Genomic DNA, 23,762 nt, shown 5'->3' with positions numbered 1-23,762 from the left:
TGTATGAAATAAATCTTACCTGGGGTAGTTTGTCGCTGCATTCATGCTTGTGAAGAGGAGGCATGGCTGACTGGGCTGGCGGACAATGTAGCCCCTCAGTCCTGCCTTTCACAGAATACTCTGGTGTCCTTCCCTCTGTGATGAGTAAGGTCAGGAACACCAGGAACTCCTCCGCATCGTACTCAAAAAACTCCTCTGTTGCATCTGGACAAGACAAAGAAACAAAGGGTCAGCAGTAGCTATATGACCAGTGCACATTCAAACAAACAAATAATAATAATTAAAAAAAAAAAAAAGGGGGGGGGGGGGGAATCCGCTGGAAAAAAGTATCAATTAAAAAAAACAAAAACAAAATGTAATGTACCCACGGCAGAAAGCCACCTGTTCTGCCTGTTCAGTGTTGCATGCTTGAAAATGGCCATTTAACTTGGGCTGAAAAGACTTGCTTAGAGAAGGGGTGTGGGGCAATGCAGTGAATGACACAAGTTTTCCAGTTTGGCCACTTCAAAGGAATATATTTAGATCATCCATGTCAGCTGAGTTGTTGGGTGAAGCCACACTGATTGTTTCTTCTCTATGTGGCGTGCACATAAACATCAGCCGCACTGACGATGACATCATTAATATTCATTGGAAAAACATTTGCAAACAAAAGATCAACCAGTTACACGAGGAAATCACTCAAGAGAAATCATAAGAGTGCATGCTCCACCAGTTTGGCCAGGGGCTGTGGGTGGGGCTGGCACGAGAGAGCAGGACCTTTAACGGCGCTATTCCCCTCTGACTAACAGCTATACAAGAGCACAAAGGAGAACTAGATGTCACAGTAAAATTACAGCTTATGCTAAGTATTTGATTTCATTAAATGTATTTGATTCTCAACTACAAAAAGGTGCAGCTGGGTCAGTAAGATGATAGTCAACTAGCTCGCGTGTCTCCTGCCACAACAAAATTAAACAAATCCTGCTGTTTGTGTTATAAATGAGCTTAGACCTTAAGGAGGGTATTTTTAGAAAACAGCTGAAGAGCCTGTCTTAGTTCTCCATCTCCTGCTCTTCTCCAGAGAAAACTCCCAGAATCCCGCAGGAGGTCAGCTGATGCACAGCAGCACAAAGAATCATAGCTTTCTTTCTTCTGACTCACAGGAGTTGCCTGTACATATAACCTCTGCAGGTCTAAATAAGTGAGCCAGCAGCAAACCAAACTCAAGTCAAATTTAGGTGAAAACACTGCTCTCACTCTCTCTCTCTTCTTTGAAACTATGACTGTGCTGGTCCTCACAAGAACACAAGTACAGAAGCACATAAACACACCCTGTCCTCCTCCCACCACAGCGGGGCTGGGTAGAATAGAGTCCCTCTCAGCTGGCTATGCAGAAGTGTGAGCTATGAGCTGCTGCTGTATATATGTGTGAGTGCATGCATATCATAGCCAGCCAGTCGCACACATTCCACTCAGGGAACTCCTCCTACATGCCTTTGAGCTGGTGCTGCACGTGGAGAGAGACGCAGTCCAATACAAAACATGAGGAGGGAGGGAGGGGAAGAGGGGGTCTGTTAGCCAGCTGTAGGCTGAATAAAAGCAGGGTAAAGGAGATGGAGAGGGAGGCTATATTCACAGACAATCTCCTTTTCTTTATGGGCTGAATCAGAACTGTGTGAACAAAGGGAGTAGGAGACCAACAGTGAGCTAGAACAAGAGAGAAGAGACAGGAGCAATGGGGTAATGTATGACAAAGGTCAGCATTCAAGGACACCGTCTCTCGTATTTACATGAGGGCTGGTTGCACACACTGGGTATGGTGGGTTCTGGCTTGCTGATTTCCAACCAAGGTTTGATGTTCCCAGTTGGTCAAAGAGGCTCCTGGTACTACTGGGATCTGGGCTAAAGGTGACACTCGGGAACAAAATGAAGCATGGGCTGATGAATTGGCGGGGGGGGGGGGGGGGGGGGGGGGGGGGGGCAGCGCTTAAGTGAGCAGAGGGAAAAAACAGCCTCTGAGAAATGGTTTGCTAACCCCCAAAAGCAGACACACACACACACACAGCTCCCAATTCATATGTGCACAGTGGGTGTCAGATTACTTCGCTCTAGGGAAAGCTAGACTCGGGAACGCATACACCCCTAAAGCACATATTGCAAAAACACACATGAACGCTAACAAACAAGGACAACATGACACACAACATGCACACAAAGGACCAGTGGTGGAGGCTCTGGTTAAGGGGCCCAGGCTCTGTATGTGTAGATGAGAGCTGTCATTCATTAAAGGACTGCGCCTGAATAGAGCATTCCTATGAAGCCCACACACACACACACACACACACACACACACACACACACACACACACACACACACACACACACACACACACACACACACACACACAAAGAGACACAACTTGAATCAAAGTTAGGAGATAATCAAGATACAGAATAAGACAAAAGAGGCTAAGGCGAAGAAAACCTTTGGACAGATGAAGTGTTCAGAAAGAATCCCATTTGTGTCCGATTTCTGCTACTTGAAATGATTAAAAGCAGAACAAAAGTCAGAGTAAGGCATTTTTCTCATCTTGCTGGTACAGAGACTGATCCTTCTACATGGGAAAAACTCTCACCCAGAAAGCTCAACTCAATGACTGATGGAAGTAATGCAGTATCTTAAGAAAAATAATTATTTTCAACCCTCTCCTGTTTCTGGAGAAACAGGTTGGTATATTTTCCCTTCTCACATGTAGCATGTGGCAGGAAAAAGCCCTGCTCTCTGCACCGTGAATGTTTTAAAGGCATTCACACTACAGAAAATACACTGTGTGTTTTAAGGGGCCAGCATCATTGGGTGGTGACCTGAGACCAAGTTTTCCAGCCTTAAGTCTACATGTTGTAGCTGTGTACTGTCAACAATGGGCAGTGTCAAGATTATGTGAAACAGCAGGTCTGTAGTCTACTTCTGCTTGTGATGCGCTGTTGTTGGTCCTTTAGCTTAGCCCCTGCTGTGGAGAAGACCAAATTAGATCTTCATAGACAAATAATGTATTTGAAGTGAAAACAAGTGTAAAAAAACAAAACAAAAACAAAACAAAACCCCCAAACAATGAAAACTGTACAGTGCAGCCTATTTCAGTGCTTTTCACATCTACCTTCTTCGTGTTTAATGGTTTCATAACTCCTTCCTTTTCTTGGAAAACTTGGCTGTCTTTCCCTTTACTTATCAAACCAACTTTTTAAACTATCAGAAATGCCAGACTATGTGCTGGCTTTTTGCACTACAGCACACAAGCATGTCTGTGTAGGTTGTATACTCGAAATCCTACGCAAAAGACATAAATGATGCACAATAAATTTTGCTTACAGCGAGGGAGCTGTCTGAGTAGTGTGTGGAAGAGGCTGTGCACATAATACACAAGAGTTGGCAGGTTAAAGACTGGGCAGTGTCTGATCATTGCATTAATCCAAATTCCATTTATAAAATCTGAATAATTAGTTTGACTGAATAGTATTATTGTTGTGGACAACGAAGGCAGCAGAGCTTCAACATCTAGTTGACTAGCTCTCACACGCACATGTGACCTTTAGAAACCTGAAAACTTCAGGGCTTTTTTTTTTCATATATCGTTTTAAGCTAATAAATATATATTAAAATTATTTCCTAAAGCTAGAGGCATGTAACAATGTTTTAAATCATACCTACAAATAGTTAATGTCACTTTAAAATTTATGTACATTATTCCTTTCTTCCTTCAATTTGTTTTTGGGTCATCTATGTGTGTAAATTATGTTCTTCAGTTTACATTAGACCTCTTAAATTGTTTGAAAGAAGTACCATAAGCAACTACTAACAGTGCTTGAGAAATGCAAACAGAAAACAATTGTGTGTTTAGGTCCAGTGACACTTCACTGATAAATGCTGCACTAAGCAAACCCAAACAGTAATACATGTACACATGATGGAAAATGTTATTTTCCTCTTTTCCATGTGCATGTGATCTCTCATCTGTCTCCTGATCATGTGTGATGTGAATTATGTAACAGGTCGGATTAAGATTCGGGCGTCTTATTATTAGACCTATGACCGCCTGCCACCAAGAGCAGCCTGAATCCGCCTACAGATCGCCTGGTTCAGCACACACACACATGCACACAATCACATACACACCTCTCAGCTGTGTCCATCTCCTCGAGCCAAAAGATCAGTATAGAGTCATGTGGGATGGAAAAAGGCCTCCAGGACAAGAGCATAGGGGTCATTCTCGATAGCCAACATTGTCGTCACAGTAAAGTGCCTTAGCAACCTGTTCAGTGTGCCTTTTTTTTGTTGCATGTGTTGCAACAGATTCTTACACTTGTTTCTGTCTTTATAAATTATACAATGTAAATGCATTTAGTCTAGTAGAGCATTTACACTGTGTACCCAGTAGCTTTTTAAAAACACAAACAGATGGCATGAAAGAGGGAGCGAAAGACAGAATGTAAGAGACACACATTTAGATAAGATGACCCATTAATCCGCACACCATGGCCACACAATCACTGCATAGTTGTGCCTCTTTCTCTGCTCTCTACACATACAAACATTCAAACACATACACTCACAGCTAATTAGAATGCTGAGTAAGTACCCATATGTCCACCATTCTCATCCTCCTCTGTACGGCCATTACTTTACCCGGTTTGTGCCTCTTCCAGAGTAGCATGGTTAAAAGAGACCTGCGATATATAAACAGTTACAATGGTGGGTTTTTTTTAAATAAATTAGGTCAGCATATGCTTTTAACAGTCAATTCAAATCATTCAGGCTTTGTTCTGTATGATGTTAATCAGAAGGGCTATCTCTAACATAGTCATCTCAGGTACACAGCTCCACCTTTGAGCACAGAAGCCCCACCCATCCCACTGTTCAAGCCTTCCAACTATGAGGGGCAGCCAATCAGAAGAAAGATGGGTTAAAAAAAAGAAGCAAGCAAAACAGTTCGTTTTAGACAGAGGATTAAATAACTAAGCTAGATTTGTATTATTTTGATTTGTGAAATATGCAAAGCTCTGTTTTCTTTAACTAATAATTATTTTCATTACTGACCAATGAACAATTTTTTCTAGAATCCAGTTTTAATGAAATGCCAGAAAAACAGTTCCCACACCAAAGAGGCATCTTCAAAAATCTGATGCACAGAAGTTTGGTTTACTCTCTCTATTTTGCGTTTGTGTTTAAAAGAAAAAAGAAAAAAAAAACAGCAACAACTAACTAAAATATTCGCTGCATTACCAAAAGTGAGATGGAGGTAACTGGAGACAAAAGCTGGTGCAACATCAGTCACAGATCAAAGTTACAGTGGGAATTCAACAATGCAGAGTTCACCTACCTAAAGCTGGGGTACTGATTATCAAGGAAAGGATATATCTCACTCAAAAAAGAGGGGGGATAACATACTGCAGGGCAGCAGCCAGAGCTCACAAAGAGAAAGACAGAAGGTCTGTAGAGATACTGAAGCAGACAGATGACTGAAGGGGAATGCGGAAACCTACACAGTTAGTTCAAAGGGGAGACAGGAAGTCATTTTAACCATGTTTTCAGTTAACTGTCTGTCAAGTGAATTTCATTCAAATGTTTGAACCTTGGAAAAAATTTCTTAAAAATAAAGCAAATTATGTGACATTTATCTCAGCAGAGTTCCTCTCAAAGAATACTCACAGGGACAGAAAAGAATAAATAAAAGACTCTGGAGATGAAGCAGCTCTTATAGATGAGAACAGCACATCAACACATTTCAACATATACCCTATGCACTGTGAGAGTCCAATTTTTACAGTGGGGATTTCCTTAATTTTATTTTAATTAATTAATTAAATTAAGTGAGTGTAACACTTATTTTGCAATATAGGGAAAAAACAAACAAAAAACCAGAAAACCCCCCCAAACATGATTCAACATTTACATAACAACAAAGATCTATCAGTGGGTGTTCCACTTGCCTTTGTATAAAACATCCACGTCTAATATTAGAATAAACTTAGAAGCAAGAGAAAAAGGAACAGTAAACACACACTTGCTTTGTTTAAGAGCACAAGTATGCTGTAAAAATAATAAGTATCTCATAGTAATAATTGATTTTCATCCACACAAGATACTACAGCTCTCACTGCTCTTACAGGCTGAGACAATTTTCTCAAGATGAATATGCAATAAAACTCTGAACAAAGATCTGTACAAGTGGACCCATTTCTGGAGACAAATCAAGGAAACAAAGACACAAGTGGGTATTTGCAACTTACAAAAGTTCAAATGCCCAGTCTTAGTCCTGATGTTTAAAATCTTTTGAGGTTTTAAATTGATAAGTGTAAGACATTTGATTTTTTTGGGTCTGCAGACTTCAGATAACCAGCCAGCCGGGAGGCATTGCATTAAGGCAATTTCCAGGCAGCTTCAGTGCAGCAGCAGTCTGCTGGGCTCACTGAGGTGTGTCAGCTTAACACACAATGATATCTAACTCCTTCTGAATGGAGCCAAACATAGAAGGTTCAGTCTTTCCTATCGCAAAATTTCTTATTATGATCGGGTACAGCAGTGGATGTCCTTGATTCTTGAACAGTTCAAAGTAAAGGGTTTTTGGGTTTTTTTTGGCTGCACTTACACCTCTTAGTCATCACTGCAGGAAATATAAATTAAAAATGTGATGCAGTAATGAGCTCACCTTCAATCATGCATGGACTGGACACAGCAGATAGTGCCAAAAGCTCAAGGGCTGCAATATATACGCAGTTGTATTTTTAAGCCAAAGCTTTTCTCAGAAAAACTAAACTTCTATCATGTACAGTATGCATTACTGAAAGGATTAAAATAAAACAAAACATTGGTTTCGTGTCACATGACTTTTAACTGTGCATCAGTAGAGGAAAAATAAATAAATAAACACAAATCTAACACTCGTTTCTGTTTCACTCATAAAATACGAGTGAGAATCTACTGTGCTGAATGCAGTTTCATTGAAATGAGAGATTAAAAAAAGCAGCATACATCACATCTTCTTTGTCATCTTTGCAAGAGCAATCAACACCAACAACCAAAGGAAGCAGCACCACAACATGTGACATTATGCACTACTGGTGCACAGCATAACCTTCATCTAACAAAGCACCATCATTGCTTCTCAACAAACCCAACAATGCTCAAAAGACATTACAAAATGAAAATTTTCATTATCTGGACTGTCCTCTGGATTTTGAATGGTAAAAAACACCAAGGCTCTCTTTTGAAATCAAGAATTTTGCAGTCCCGATAGAGATATAAAGACACACTCACAGCTGCATTTTTACAAGACAGTTCTTCTATGCTAAATGCCTTTACTGCAGCCCCCAGTGTGATAAATATAGACACAACTTGGTAAGCACTCCTTTTCTGTTTTTTTTCTCACTCTTATTTCAAAGTGAAGGTTCCCACAACCAACTATTTGATGACTTTGTAATGGTGTCTGCTATGAAAACCCATATTAGAAACTGCTAAAGTAGAGAGTGCCTGAAGTCATGTGCTATTAAAAGATAAGAATAATCATCAGTATTTCAAAAGTGTGAGAAAAGTTCTAACAGCCACAAGTTACTTGTTAAAATGCTGACATCCATGCAGTTCTCTGTTCCTTTTGATTTCTACATATTATAACTGTTATGCTGAGCTAACTCTGTACAAGTATCACAGTACAGACAACTTTGTGGACTATTTCTACAGGGACTCCCATGAAGTCCACCACAAAGCTATGCTTATGCAAGCAGCCTGATGTCCACTGTGCAACTACCTCAAAAAAAATGAAGGCATGCTTTTCAGCCTTAAAGTATACAAATGCACTGGTGGCAAAGCAGGTGGCAGTTTTGAAATGTCAGCAGCTCTTGCGAATGCATTTCTACCACTATGGGAATTGTTCACAAGGCTGCCCCCCCCCCTTTTGTTCCATAATTCTGCAATGTGACTGATTATATTTGGAGACCAGGTGGTTTTTACAAGACCAAATTAATTATATCTATTTCGCTTTACATCTGAAGGATCACGACTATCTGTCCCGAAATCTAATATAAAAAACAAAAAAGAACCAAAACAGACCTTCACTATTCTTCCCAAACAAGAAGTCACAAAGCAAGTGTCTGTTTTTGTAGTCAGCTCCGACTTTTCATTACATGAGTCATGAAGCTCTCATGTTAGAAACGTCAATGTTGTCTTAGAGTTAGATGATCTCCACAATGTGAACGACCAACTGTCTCCAAGTAAAGGAATAATTCATGTATGAGTTAGAAAATGAGAACAAAGCACTGAACACAACTGTCATGGCATACAGATGTTCCACTTTAAAGCTTTGTAAGAGATTAAGAGGGACCTACTAGTTTATGCCAAAAGAAAACTGACACAAGCTGAACAGGCAACAAATTGCAAAGGGAAATCCGGAGATCCTCTGTGAACGAGGCCTTTCTGTATTCTCAAACTCCCAAGGATTTGGAAAAACTGCCTTAGGTCTTAATATTGTTTGACCAATATGCAATACTTCCAAACTATAATATATATATATATATGAACAACAATGTTGTTTCTCCATTTCACAGCAATAACACAAGTTTCTGTGCGTTAAAAATAACTACATTAGAAAAGTATAGTGAATATCACAGCTAGAAATGAGCTGGGTATCAAGATGTAGGTAAAAAGGAGACCTTTCATATAATATAGGCTGTTTGGACCAGGCATTTATTCCACATGGTGATGTCACCCTTGCACTTTTTTTTTAAAAAGGTTTTCTCCAGTAAACTGTCAGAAAACTCATCAAAAATCCACAGTACCAATGACTGTTTCTATTCCTCTGCATTAAAGACATTATATTGGTGAAGTGTTGCGAAACTATGATATATCCTGTAATGCTGATGCGTGAATTTGGTTATAAAAAAAAAATACTTGTGCTGAACAAAAACAGGAGTTTGGATTTAAAACAGTTTTGGTTGACCCAAATACTTTGACACTTTGTTGCCAGTCAACACAACACAGTCAAAAAGTACTACCACTAAATCCCAACGAGCCCATGAAACAAAATAATAACCTTTAATTTTAGTTACTGTAGATCAAAAACTTTATCACTTTTTGACTGGGACAGCATATTGGTTTACAGCTTTCATCTAAAATTACCATTACTCACACTGGGACAGTAACACACAACCACAGGACCGGGTTACAAGTTAAAGCCAAAAAACAAAAACAAAAAAAGTCAAACATCTGGATAGAGGGAACAGTCTTGTATAACTTCACAAGCTGGTCCAAAAAACCACCCCCATGCCATGTACCACATATCACGAGCTAACAAGAAGCTTAGAGTATCACCAAAAACTGTAACATCGTGGGAAATTCTAAGGAAACAACACTGTGATGCACATGGTTTCAGACAACTGAATTAACAACATTTATCAGATACAGATGACAAAATTTTTAAAGAGGTTCACCAGTGAAAAATAAGAAGCTGTACTATATCTATTTCTCAACATCTGCCAGTTTTAAAAGTGCTCCCGAACACAGTGCACCCATGTAAGAAATCTAAAAGCTTCAATCTTGCTAAATTTCCTGTAAAAGAAGAACCAGCAATAACCACACAGGCTCTGTAGCAATAAATAACCTCCGCTTTTCTTATTAAAAACAAACAAAAACAACTTCCAACACAAACGGAAGAAAAACAGATATGGTCTTAGTCATTTTCCTCCTGGCTGACTGACCTGGGAATGGAAGAAGACTGTGATCAATGATCATAACTGCTGACCAGGGAAGAAAGGTGGGTGGGACACGTGTTACCAAGGCAACAGGAAAATTGTGTTAAAGATTCCCGTCACGGTGATTGAAGAGTGTCTCTGTGTAGCAATGATCTGCGCCAATATGTGTCTTCGCAAGTGACAGTTAACGCTTCAGCTGTGCTCTGTAAGGGTGCAGTGAGGTGCTCTATGCCACGGCCTTGCTTTGCACATTATGAGTTTCTGTTATGACAGTTAAGCTGTTTATGTGATCATGCTCGCTTTGTGAGTGCTGAGCCCTCTCTAGGTCGCTGTGCATGTTATCCTCAGCGTTTATGGTACTCTAATGTGAATCGCTATACAGACAGAGCTTTTACTCTCCATCTCTGCGGTAAAACAGCAGAGGACTGTTGCTTTGCTTAACTTCACTTGTAATAAACAGGGTCAGCTGTGTTTCCATAGCGTTTTAAAACATGAATCACACATCACTGCCAGCTCACCTTTCCTGCTTTTGTCTGCCTTGTGTTACAAGATTACAAAACACTGGAAGTGGTGAAGTCTGCCAAGAAACCGGCATGTTTTTGCCAGCGGCTGTAAATAATGGTAAAGATCTCTCATAAAGAAAGAACTCCAGCTTCAATTTTAAAAACAAAACAAATCTCAGTTGTTTTAGTTTTTTACTAACAGAGTGAGAGACCCTGGTATTTTAAATTTCATCAATAAGCTGGCTGCCAATGTATCTCACCACTAAACCTTGGACTCTGTTGACAACTACTAGTTTTACAAAGACTATATTGGGATTTTCCTCTGCCTTTCTGAAAATGCTCCCACTTTCCTTTAAACTATGGACTCTGTAATGTGTGTGTGTCCCTCTCCCACTAACAACACAAAGGGGCAGATTCACATGAGACATAGCAACAAGTTCTGATTGGCTAAGGGACTTTAGTCCCACTACAGCTGAGGAGAACCCTTCTTTGTGAACTCAGCTTTTATTCTCCAACTGCCAACAGACAAATGACACACAGACACACAAACACATGCACAACCCAGACTGGCACCCCACCTTGTCCTCTCTATCACACCCATTATTGTCAGACATAAAACAAGAGCTGTTGTTTAGCAGCTGAGTAACATACTACTGATGTTACATGATAAACAACCTCTGAGCTCGTGGGAAAAAAAAAAAAAAAAAAAAATCACCATTGTGAAGCTTAACTGGACTCCGAAGGACTAAACAAACAAACCTAATCTGAGCTGAGGTGCAAAAGGTTAACTTCAGGCTTTTTTATTTTATAAAAGAGCTATAAAGAGCTATGCATCTTGTCTAAACTGCTACTATTCGACTTTACTACTTTACATATCCTCATCTCCATGTCCAACTTACAGGTGGATATTTCTCATTTGGCTAATGAGAACAAAACTGTATGTCACCGAGTTCAAAACCAAGAAAACTTCTGTTCATACACACAAATCTGTTCAGCTTTCTTACAGTATTAGGTCAATACTGGATGATGAAAGAACCAGTAACAATGGCAGGTTATTGTGGTTAGGTAACTGCAATTGATGGAGTGTAATGAGTCTGCAGGATTTCACTGAACCTCCACAGTAATTAACGCAGCTATAACTATACCGACTGGCAAATTCAGCTTCTACAGCCTTTCTGAACTGTAAATCTGCACACTCTTGGCTAGCCAGTGAATACAAATGTGTAAATTCAAATCCTGTACAGACATCCAGGGTTAAAAATGAGATGCAGTATGTTCCCTTCATCTTTGACAACTATAGCAACTGAAGTCCTTAAGTAAGGTACTTAAACCCCTTATTATTCAAATGAGTTGCTTGGCAGCTAACTGTATAAGACTGGTTACACTGGGCAGCTTCCTGGTGTAAATGCAGCAGAATGAACAACAGTTAAGCAGAATGAAAAGTACAGTAAAATTTCATGAGATTTAACAAAAGACAGGCATTTGTGACATTTAGTAATAATAATTAATCACCTCTTCCTGGAGGTCTCCAAATACCCCCCGATTTCACCTGAAATATCCATAACAGTATCTTTAAAGGTCCGGTGTACCCTTCCACGGTGCCCTTTTTGACCTCAACTCTCTGCAGTATCCTGTTTGACCTTATTTGCACACACTGGAGCTGTGAGGCACAAAGCCTCTGTTATTCAAGCAAGAGTGGTTCTTTTCAACCTCACTGTCTAACTAATATCTGTTATCTAACCTGAACTGGAGTGGAGTAAGTACAGCAATAGTGGACAAGGTGGGCAGTGGTCAAAGTGAGAATTGCTAAGCTCCAGTGGGGCCAACAGTTAAGTAGACCTCTCTAACGTAGCCTTTAAATGTACACTATAGAGTCTACTTTACATCTACTCGGATTCTTATCTTGCATTACTTCCCGAACACTACAAACACGCAGCCTGATAGTATACTAGATGTGCTGGAATGAAGATGAAAACATTATCATTTTTATGATAAATTTAAAATACAAAACAAAATCCTGGTAATTTTTACGGTTATATTCACTCCACATAAGACCACTATTAAATTTCAGCAAGCTGAATGCTGGCAGTGACAGGACACTAGGGCAGTGGGACAACCCAGCCTCTCTCTGTAATCAGAGCTACCCTGTCTAACGCAAATGCACAGGCCTTTGACCCCTCCTGTGCTGCTAGTGTCAATTTCTAGAAAGGGGAGTCTGAATTAAGCAACCCGAGCAGTGTAGCTCCAAAGGCTGTGTAAAAAGTGGGCCAGACTGATTTGGTTGGAGACTGGAAATAGCTGCTGTGGACAAAGAATCAAAAGGCTAAAGCTGACACAGTTGCTTTAAACCTTTGCCTTACTGCTGGCAGGGTTATACAGAATGATTAATCTGGTAGGAAAGGGCAAGGTTACAGCTCCTGACAGCAAATTTCAACAGCATTCATTAAAAGCATATACCTATATGAAAAAAAAAAATCTAACGACTAAAGCCTGTCGAGCAAAGGTGAAAAGAACAATAACGCAGTTGAGCAGGAAAGAGTGACTGTCAGCTGGTTTGCTGGGAGGATGAAGCAATGTTTGGAGTGATAAGGAATCACCTGACTCATTAGATAGCCTGGTTGTTGGCCTGAAAGAACTGAGATGAGACAATAGAGTTAAGGAGAGGGGGTAGTTGTGATGAGTTTCAAATTAACTCAACCTAACACTGTGGTTAATAAACAATGTGCTTAACGCCTCCACAAAGAGCCCCGAAGGTGTTCTCCATTAACAGACACCGGGAGTCTGTGTGTTTGTGTATGTGTACCCATTATTTCATTACTCTAAAAGAAGAGGTCACATGAGAGAGAAGAACCCAATTAAATTTACAAAAGAAAGAAAAAAAAGTTGCATCTAATAATTTGATAAGTCGACAGAATCACAGTCACAGAAAACAATGCATTTATTTTATTTTATTTATTTGTATTTTGTGTCTTAATAGTGTCATCTGACATTTCATTTCTGAGTCACCTACTTTGGTCTTTTAGTAATTGACCACAACAGCACACAGTGAGCATGGGAACAGAGAAGCCAGTGAGGTGTGTGGTGTGTGAACTTGATTAAAGTGGTGCTTATGTAAGACTCTTTGCAACCAAAGATATGTGGTGTCTGGTAACAGAAATTAAACCCTTCAAGAGGATTCAAAAGCCTTCTGATTCACTCTGGACTGTTGAGGCTATATTAAACATCAACCAGTCGAAAAACAAAACAAAACAAAAATGATGGCAACTGACAGTAGAAGTTTTGATTTTATAAACACTGGTTAGAGAATGGAATATTTATACTGCTATAAGATTTGGATTGGATCTTAGCTGGATCAGGTATTGGTGACGACGTGTTGGGCTGAACTATTCAGTGCTCTGTGTTGTTTTGTGTTTACTTTGCAATGTGGCAGCAGGAGCTATCAGGAGAACTAACAGCATAGCAGTTTGGAGGCATTTCACTTGTATTTTTGCATATTTTTTTAACTTACTACTACTAGTTCTACTAATTTTCATTTCCACTTGTTATGTTTGGTCTGAGAGAAGTTACATAAAGTAGAGGCAAGAAGGACACTGGATCACTGCAGCTCATGCTGGGATTCGATTAAACATTATTTCACATAAGATGTTTCCCATCATTTCCACGTTTTGTACATGTGTGTTAGAAGCCTAATCAGACTGCGTTAATCAATTATGCGAATATCACCCTTTTTTTCTCCACTGCATTTATCATGGACCTGCTGTCATTTATTATTTTACTTACAAATAAATACATTCTCTGAACAAACTTTGAAATCTGTTCATTCCTCATTTTATTTCATTAAGATAAAACAGCGCTGTTGAGGTTGATCCTGATTTTGCCTTAAAACATATAAAAGATTCCCTGTCTCTTACAATGAGGAAAACAGCTATCAAATGCAATACTGGCATTGGATTGTGAGCAGACACCCAAGCCCCAGGTTTGCACTGTATCACAAATGGGAATTATCTTGACCAGCACACCTTTAAATGAAACACAGTCGAGAAAATGTTTTTATATGCAATGCCTGGAATACGAACAATGTAATTTACACACAGAAGCTCTCATAAAGATAAAATTTAGATTTGGACTCATTGGCCACTCTTGACTTTCTGGTCATATCAGCATGAAATGCAAATTTAATTTGCATTTGCTTTATGACACAGTCACTCTGACTGCCAGTCAATAGGATGACTTTTTCCTGAACTCCCTGCATTATTACACATACAAATATTTGCATAATGCCTTCTTTGAGAAGCCTGTAAAGATACATGGTACACTGTCAGGTATTTAGTTCTTGTGTATAAAATAGTAAGTCAAGGTAGCCCTATTTCTGTCAATATGTTTTTTCTCTCAATATTATCAGCAGATAGTGGAGGTGGGGGTGTTAAACGCTGAGGTCTATATGTGATATGATACAGAGGAGTGGAGAGAAAATGGGGAGGAGAGAAAAGGGAGATAGGAGAAGTAAAAGAAAACCAGTGGAGCAAGGAAGTCAGAAAGAAAAGTAATTGCCAGGAGGTTTTCCCTCCTCTCAGACCTGGCAGAAGAGTGATAATCACACATCCCTTAACATACTGTCTCCAAACACCGCTGAGATTAACAAGAAGCTGTCATTTTGGTTTCTCAGTTCCAGAAATAACTCAGAAACCAATGAATGGATACTCTAAATATTTCTAACAAGCATGAGTGCCTTGTATTTTTGTGCTTTTCAAGCTAACAGGGCTCATCCCGCAGAGCTTATAGTGTAACAGCGAGGTTGTTATGTCACATCAGGGATTAAAACTTGAAGTGGAAGGAAGGATGCACCACCCAGATTTGATTTTTCATGGAGATTAAGTTCCTATACATAGAAACATGGTTTGTTTACTGCATTAATGCTGTTTAGCTTGTCTCCATCAATTCAAAAGCTTATACTAAAGGGTAAATTTAGATTTTAGTGAATTCATCTAGTTTTCTTTTCTTTTTTTTTTTAAACCCTAAAAGTATAAAAGGGAGACAAACTAAACAGATCAGTAATCAGTGACAGATAGAACTAAAAACAAAGAAACTAAATGCACAGAGACAAAGAGACACAGACATCACCACCATCACCACAACACCACCCCCACCAAGAAAAATCACCAGGCCCAGATGGCTCTTCCTGTTCCTGCAGAGCTGGCTGCTGGTTGGCTATGAGGAGCCACAGGGGCGGGAGGATGTGACGAACAAACAAGCAATGACATCACTCACTGGCAGTAGAAATATGACCCATGCTGCTACTTACTGCTTCAGCCAGTCCAGGGCCAATTGTGGACTCTGTATTTTTGATTGTCCAAAAAGCGTGTTAACAGTGCGGGTTAACAAAGTGGCTGGGCTAAGTGTTCCTGCTTTTATGTCTGCGTGAGGATAAAGCTCTTTAAAGTAGTAATCTTAAACTTCACGTCTATATATGCACACACAGAATGTACATACAAGGTAAGAGCACACTTGCATTTAAGTCCAGATAAAGGTTTGGTGTTCTTAATAAAATGCTCAAGCATTATGTAAGAGCATTACTGGTCTGGGAGGAGTGGGTGCCCAATCCCATACGACCGCAAGGCTAGGCTACTTACAGTGAAACCTGTCACAACAGCATTGATTTAGGCTGATTACACCAGGGGCCAGGATAGTAACTCACAGCTGAATGGTATTCGTTGCGAAAGGCAGCTCTAAAGCTGGGTGTACAATGGGCAGTCCAATATCCATGTTCATTGCAGCTGGGTCAGCAAATGGCTGTTTTGTTGTATTGAAAAGGCAATATGGAAAAGCACTTAGAAGATAAAATTCATTCCAGCTGCAAGACTTTGACAGAAGAAATATCCCCAGGTTAAAAAACAAACAAACAAACAAACAAAAAAAAAAAAAACAGACAAAGAGAACAAACATTCCTTAAAATAAAAAAAACAATAAAGTAGTTTTGTATTGAATATATTCATATTTTTAGTTTTCAGGTGCCTTACAATCAGGAGGGATAATGCATAAATGGCCAGATTTTTTTTTTAACTTTACTATATAAAGTGAGATGACTATTGCTGTGATTCAGTACTATACAAATAAAACTGAATTTGATTTAATGAAATTAAATGGTTAATCGTTTTATTAAACCCTTTGAATTAAAGCCAGACATCTACACTTCTCCACACAATCTCATCATAATTGCTTTATTTCAAATCTATTGTGATGGTGTTTAGAGAAAAAAAATTACAGAAACTCTGTCCAAATAACTTTGGACTTCACTGAAGCTAAAACATGTTGAGAACAGAAGCTCGGTAGATAAATGAGTAAATAAATTAAAAAAGACAATGATGGCTCCAACTGTGTGAGAGGAGTAAAACAGAAGAGAGCACCTGTTGTGTCAGCCTCCTGCTGTGGAGGTAAATCACAGCTGAGGAGGATGCAAAGACAGCACGAGACTAGACAGGTGCTATACGGGACAACAGTGCATGTCGCTCGGCGTTATCTAGGTCTCTCATCAGTGAGAGTGTAGACGCTGATCCGCTGGCAAGTGTTGGGGACATCTCGAGGCAGCTGTAATCTGGCTGAACGTATGGCAGAAGGCAGGCAGTGGTACGAGCCTGGAGGGTGGGGGAAGGTGGACTTGTACTCGACTCCTCTTTCAACTGGAAGCACTGGTGTACAAACACACCAAGTAGCATTATAGAGAGCACAAATGCAGAACTGAGGCTTGCCAGCTGACTAAGTCCGACATGACTAGCTCTGAGATCATCTCAGACTATACTGTTTGAAAAGTGGACAATGAGAGCTGTGGTTGAGGGCATAAGGAAACTTGCTCATTACTCATCTATATGATCCCTAGTCAACATCTAATGCAAATCAGCTTTTATTTGTAATGAGCCTCCACTCATCTAAGAGTGAAAAAGGCCACAGCTGAGCAAAACGGAGGATTTTATACCATAAACAATTCCAAAGTGGTTTTGAATCGTGCTTTCCTCTGCTACACAAAGAAAACTTATGTCTTTTTAAAACCCAGCTTTACCACACTTAAGCAGCAACAGTTTGGAACAATACAAAAAGCCATTTCCCCCCCGACTAGTGTAAATGGTTCTGGAGTTTTCCAAAGCTGTTCTTTATGGCACCTGTAAAAGCTGTCAGTTGAGCCACATGGTTCAACGGTACAGCGCTTATTAGGGCCAACAGCAATCTGTTGAATACTGTGCCACACTCACTCTGTTCTCACACCCAAATACACTCACACACATGGTGTCCTGACTCATAGCTCAACTCACAGAAAAACAAGGGGGTCAGATGACTCTGGTTAGGCCCCGGAGCAGAATATAAGTGCTCCTTTTTTCATAAATAACAAACACACACTTCACTAAGGCCCCAAAGAGATGCTGAACTTTAAGAAAAGTTTTTTTTCTTTTTCTTGGATGTCCAAATTATCTGGGAGCTGGGCTCTTTGAAGACCAAGACTGATTTTGCTTCTTTCCCCTAAATATCAGATCTGATAAACTGATACCTGAGAAAGGGTCTGACATTAGTGCTCTTTTGTGGTTTTAAATTTAAAACATGCACTCCTGCGTGTATGAATTCATTAAGCTCATGAAGGGATAAGAAAACGCAAAATTTGGAGCATTTTCATCCAACTTACATGGGATCTGATAGGTCTGCTCAGCACAAAGACTAGTCTGATATGTTGAATTTGACCATTGTTAAGTCCACTAATTCTATCTCAAAAGGGTTAATGGTGAAGCAAGGAGCAAGATGTGGCAGAGTACTTCTTTTTCATCTTATCATTTCCCCAGAAGGTATGACTTTTTCCGCCAAGCTGATCAGGAGGTCAGAGGCAGTACAACTTAAGGCTAGGGCTGCTCAATTAATCGAATTTTAATCACGATTACGATCTGGGCTTTCAACGATCATTAAAAATGACTGAGCCGATTATTAGCACCTCCCTCAAGCTTTACTCTCGCGCTGCTCCGTGTGGCAAATCGAGCGCACCTCTCTGCATTTCGAACACGTGTCACAACAATTAAGAGGACCCAAGGGAAGCTCGGAAAGCTAAGCAGAAGTTATTTGGAGAGGAGAGTGACTGCCGTTGGTTGAAAAGAGAGGTAAAAAAAACCCAAAAACTTCAGTGGTGTGGAAACATTATGGGTTCGCGGAGTCAGACGTGGATCAAGTAGACACAGTGTGTAAACTTTGCTACGGTGTAGTAGCTGCACCACAGAGCAACACTGCAAAGTTCACTAAACATAGATGTTTATATTTTTCATTTATTTCTTATATTGCAAACATTTGCACTGTTATCAGTATTTGGACACTATTTTATATTATTTTTTAAAGTCATTATTCAATACATTGTTATTGTTAACCCTTTAAAGCCGGTCAGAGCAGCACGCTCCGTTTTGTGTAACTATTTTTAAATCCCTGTAGAACCTGAACCATGTAAGCTAGCGCAATAATTTTTTTTGCATATGAAACCAGAGGAGTTGTATTTACATCTTATACCATCAGCTTGTCCTCAGTCACGGTTTCCTTCCACATAAAGCTTTGCAAAAAATTGCATAAAAAGCGCTTGCAGGAACAAAAACATAATATTCCAGAAACACGCTTTGCCGAGCCGATCAGCTGTTCGTCCAAAACCAGAAGTGACGCCATATTCGCGGAAAATGTAGTTTTTTACTTGTAGGCCTTAAAAGCCTATACTGGTGTTTTTATAAGTCATGTTTGACTTTTCTGAATAGTTTCTGGGATGCTTAGAACTCGAATTGCACAGCTGGAAATAGTTTATTTTGATGCACCTGCTGTTTTCTTTGCAAATTTGCATCATAGGATTGTTTTTTTGTTTTTCCTGCAGTATATAAAAATTGCTGTATCTCCAAAATAAAACTATGAAGACACTCAAAATAAAGTTCCTGTTGTTGTAAACTATTTTTTGCAACTTTTTTGTATTTAAAGTTTTGAGGGACAAACCTCTTAAATTTCTCCAAGTAGAAATATATGTAAAAAAAAAACAAAAACGATTTTCAATTTTTTTGTAGCTTATTGCACTTTTTTGCAATTAATGTAGTTACTATGGACTTAATGCATACATATTATTAAAATATGGGCTATAACAGTTGTATTGATGTATAGCAACTTGAAATGCTCCCACAAATGGCACTACAACATGTAAAAAAATAATATAAGCTCTGGTGGACTTGGTTCTATGGTAGGTCTTAAAGGGTTAAATAAATATCGTCAAATAATCGAGATCTCAATTTCAGTGAAAATAATCGTGATTACCATTTTTGCCATAATCGAGCAGCCCTACTTGAGACAGTGTGAAATAGATGTGTCTGGACTTGTTCAACTTTTTCTTTTGGACTTACAAAGCAAGGCACTCCTAGGAACTCTCAGTCTGACCTTGGTGCCCTTCAATAGCCTGAAGGTCTTTCCCCACACAAGGGGTCAGATTTACTGACAATCAGCAGCAGTGCAAAGCCCTCTTTTACCAGTAAAAAGCTAGTGTCAGCATTTACTGAATAGGTGCAGTATAAATTTTGTTACTGAAAGCAGGGACATGGTTGATTTTCCTGCTTGCCTTATTGCCCGTGTATTTGTAACAGTTTGACTTTCACAGTGCAAAATTTTGCTAAGAAATTATTTAAATGTACCACACAAATGTTGTTTAATAAGGTTTGTGACACTGTCTTATTTTTTCTCCTGATGTGGCTGTGATAGATGATGCTCAGAGTAAATCATTTAGAAATGTTATCAGAATGAGTTTGTACTGGCATGAGTGAATGGCTTAATGATGTAAATGTGGTGCCAAAGCTTCCCTGTAGCTTGTCACTGAGTTTCAGGTTTTCAGCCATGCAGAGATGAGTCCTTCATGAGAACTCCAGAGCTCACACAATGCTTTGTGTGGTTTTTCTCAGGAGTGCACATGCACACACAGCTCTGCGACATCGCAAATGAACTTATTTATGGATTAAAGTGTTTCAGATTAATGTCTGATTCTGCCTCCCAAGGTATTCAGGTTAAAAACAAAAATAAAATCCAGAACAATGCAGGTATTATGCACAGTAACCGAGGTAATGCATAAAACCTGTGCTAGCATGCATTATTTTGGACAGTAGATTACTTGCTCCTTCATCAAGTTGACTAATTTGTGCTACTCTCTTTATTGTTAGTAGATCATCTTTAAAGCCAATATGAGCTATATCACTGAACTTTTATTTTTTAGACATTTGATGTGCATTTAAGAAAATAAATCCCAATCCCAATAAGCAGCTTTCCTGATGAAACTCTGAGCCCATGTGACAACATCCCCAAGGTAAATGTCCAGAGACTATCTCATGCTGTCTCCTTCATGTGATAAAGGGCAGCTTTGTGGATAGTGACTGTCCTAATTACTCTGACAGTGTCCAGAGTTCAGGTGTGAAAACGCTGCTTGAGTAAACAGCTCCTCTCTTCTCCACTGCAGTCCCTTCTCTGAGAAATGAAGCAAGAAAAAGAAGGCATCTAGCCTATAAGCAATCTGGCATCTCCACCACAAGAACAGCACAGTATGTTCAAAATAACAATAGCACCACGGTATCTGCCAGTCAAACGGTGAGCTGCTGCTGTGGTGCAGCTTCTACTGGCACAGGGTTTCATAATTAGAACATGACAGCGATAATCCATGAAGGGTAAAGAACAGACGCACTGTAGAAATGTGTTTTAGGCCAACAGCTCTCAATCTACTGGCCTGCACAAGGCAGGAAGACGCATACAGATTATTTGTAAATCAATTGCACCAGCAGGTTTGTTTTTGGCTGTTTAGTTGACCTAGTATGCTGTGCTGCATTATTAGGCTATAATTACACTGTACTATGTCAACCAGTGTGCCCTTTACTCTGGCAAAGCACATCCCACAAATGTTTGGCTCTGTGTTTCTATATAAAGGATCCTACAGGCAAGGAAAGGTAAGGCTGGGATTAAAAGCCTATGCCCTTGTGGGGCACATGTTTACTGTGCGGTGTAAGGGTCCTATTATCTGCATATCGTGCTTAAGTAAGAGCCCACTCAAACCAGTCAGCAGCCTGTCTGCAGTTTCACAACATATGTAAACACAAAGACTATAACTGGCTGAAAACAGTCAGCCTTCACTGCTCCCAAGTATGGTGCTATTTTGGAATTTCCACAAATTCAAGCAACCACAACTCTGGGTCACAAACAACCACTCAGTCACCAAATGAATCATTTAGTTAGTGAATAATTCAACTAACATAATAAAGGAGCTTACACAAAACCTATTGTTAACAGTCTGAGGGCAGAGATTTAGGCACCGAGTTACCCTTTGCAAATTGATGCAATGGTATAATTAGCATAATCACACTGAAAGAAACAAGGATGTCCCCCTCCGTCCCTGTTTTACCTCTTGCTGCAGATACAGTGAGCTGTAAACAGGTTGCAGAGCATAAGGCAGGAGCTTTATTTCCACAACAGGGTGGGTGTCAAGAATATTTTGCAGCAGCCCAGTGCAAGAGACTACCAAAACAAGAGCTGCAGGTTATATGCTGATGCAAAAAATGAGGAAATAAAACAGCTGACAGGGTTAACATTGTAAATTAGAGCAACAAATGTGTGTTTTACTGCACACAAACGTACTCATTTACCCAAGTCAGGATCTGTTAATTCAAATAACCAGTGACCAGGCTGACCAGCTGTTACATAATTCTTTGACCTGATTCTTCTCTCGGGGAAATGGGTACAGTCAGTCTACTAAAAAGCCGGAAATGCACAACTTACCCAAACACTGACCACCCCAGGGAGATACATTATAAATATATGTCTGTGTATGCGTGTTTTTCTGGTGGCACACATACCTCGCTCGGGCTTCATGTTGTCCAGTGTCATCAGGTTGCCTTCAGGTGCTCCTGCAGAGATCTTCCCAGTCTTCTTTTTTCCTAACACACCTAGCCTGGACAGCACACACAACGGGCGTCTGCCCCCCTTAAACCCCTCTCTGTGACTGAGAGCTGCTGAGTTACCTAAGCAATAATATCAGCTGTGAAGCCTGCGTGTTGGTGCCAACTGCCCCCTATCCAACAACAAAGCATTGCTTTGTTAGCATGCTACTGTCTGCTCCCATCCAGTCGCGCTGTATTGTCAAACACAAAGATAACAGATAGCGTGTGCCACTTACAGTGAGCGTAAGGATTGTCAGTCTGCTTGGTTGCGCCTAGCCGTTCTGACTGCAAATAATTTAACTAGCAAGCCGGCTACTCTTGCAGCTAGTCTCAAATTCCACCACCTGAACCGTAGTTAAGTCGTGGTTCATTTCGGTGTCCCCGTTTGTGTAAGGCTGGCTCCTAACTACCAAGACGCGGGGGATTTGCTAACTCAGCACTGCTATTCAGAAAGCAAACTCAACCAACTATATAACCCCTACTGTTTCTGTATTGTTAAGCTGGTGCTAGTGACGACGACCTCGCAAACATCCCCAACCCCCCAGTAATGTAGCACAGGTAGCCACGGCTCAGCTGCTAATACCGATGACGGGCGGTCTCGGTATTTTTCTCTGCTAAGACGAGAACATTTTCAGCGTTATCATTCCTCTCGCGAAACGATAACCAGCGATAATCACACGGACATAGTGCACTTTCTGCCCGTCAACAAAGCTCGAATCGTCGCCATCTACTTTGCGTTAGAAACGCCACCTGTACAGACTTCCTTTGTGATCCTCATTAAAACTTTTCAAACCGACAACAAATAGTCCGACTCCGACCGAACGCTTCGGGGACGACGGCGACGTTTCCCACAAGCTTTTTTTTCTATTTTTAAGGAGCAACCGTTGTTGTCAGGGCGCTGACACCAGCTGACTACTAAAACTAGAGGACTAGGTCGGTACTGATATTATTCAGGCGAAATGCAGATGAAAGGAACAGTGAGTCCTCCTAGTCGTGATGCTTTACAGTCTGCCTCACTTCCCTCCCCGCTGCTTGTCAAAACAGATCAGTGCAGCTCTAGTCACGTGTCCCAACAACAGTGCCTCTCGTCACTTCCCTCTCTACCAGCCTCGCATGAACTCGCAGCCATAGCAACCGCCAACTTAGAAGTGGTACCAAAACTTCTGAGGAAGTCGCGCCATGTGTGGCTAAAAAATGTAGATTTAAAAATAAAACACAAGCCCAGCAGCGTGCCTTTTCACTTCCGAAAGACAAACGGCGATTAAAAAGTCCGAGCGGAGACGAGGACGCACAAGAGATGGGCTTCTCTCCCAATGCTGATTGGTCAGAGGAATCCGGTGCGCGTTCACGTGCGCGCGTGAGGGTTCGTCTTTTTTTCCGTTGTGGACATTTTGTTCTGGCTTCAACCTAAACAAGGCCAAGATTATTTTTGGAGATGCTGTTATATGTTAGTTGGCTACAAACTGGATGACAGTCATCTAAACTCACTCAGAAGTTTCTGGAAAACAGTAACCCTTGGCTCACTACGTCTTTTTCCTCCGTAGAAACTCCCCTGCGGTGTTTTTTAACAAAGGCGATG

At 40.3% G+C, this 23,762-nt stretch overlaps 1 protein-coding gene across 1 annotated transcript in view; it reads right to left on the bottom strand.

Annotated features, from left to right (window-relative positions):
- atosa (atos homolog A) overlaps positions 1-23,512 on the bottom strand; it is a 37,716-nt gene extending 14,204 nt beyond the window's left edge. The window contains exons 1-2 of the mRNA XM_086270885.1: positions 22,100-23,512; positions 20-204 (exon numbers count right to left, since the gene is read on the bottom strand). Of these exons, the coding sequence (XP_086127011.1) occupies positions 20-204; positions 22,100-22,130 (216 nt within the window). The 5' untranslated portion in view covers positions 22,131-23,512. The remainder of the gene's footprint in view (positions 1-19; positions 205-22,099) is intronic.
- Positions 23,513-23,762: the final 250 nt, after the last annotated feature.

The sequence above is a fragment of the Aulonocara sp. 'chitande type north' Nkhata Bay genome, linkage group LG1 (assembly GCF_057382095.1).
Source record: "Aulonocara sp. 'chitande type north' Nkhata Bay isolate Kocher_YH1m ecotype deep benthic linkage group LG1, A_spYH_male_GT1.1, whole genome shotgun sequence".
Classification (NCBI taxonomy): Eukaryota; Metazoa; Chordata; class Actinopteri; order Cichliformes; family Cichlidae; genus Aulonocara; species Aulonocara sp. 'chitande type north' Nkhata Bay.
The sequence above is the reverse complement of the archived record's forward strand: the minus strand, read 5'-3'. Positions and strand labels throughout refer to the sequence as shown.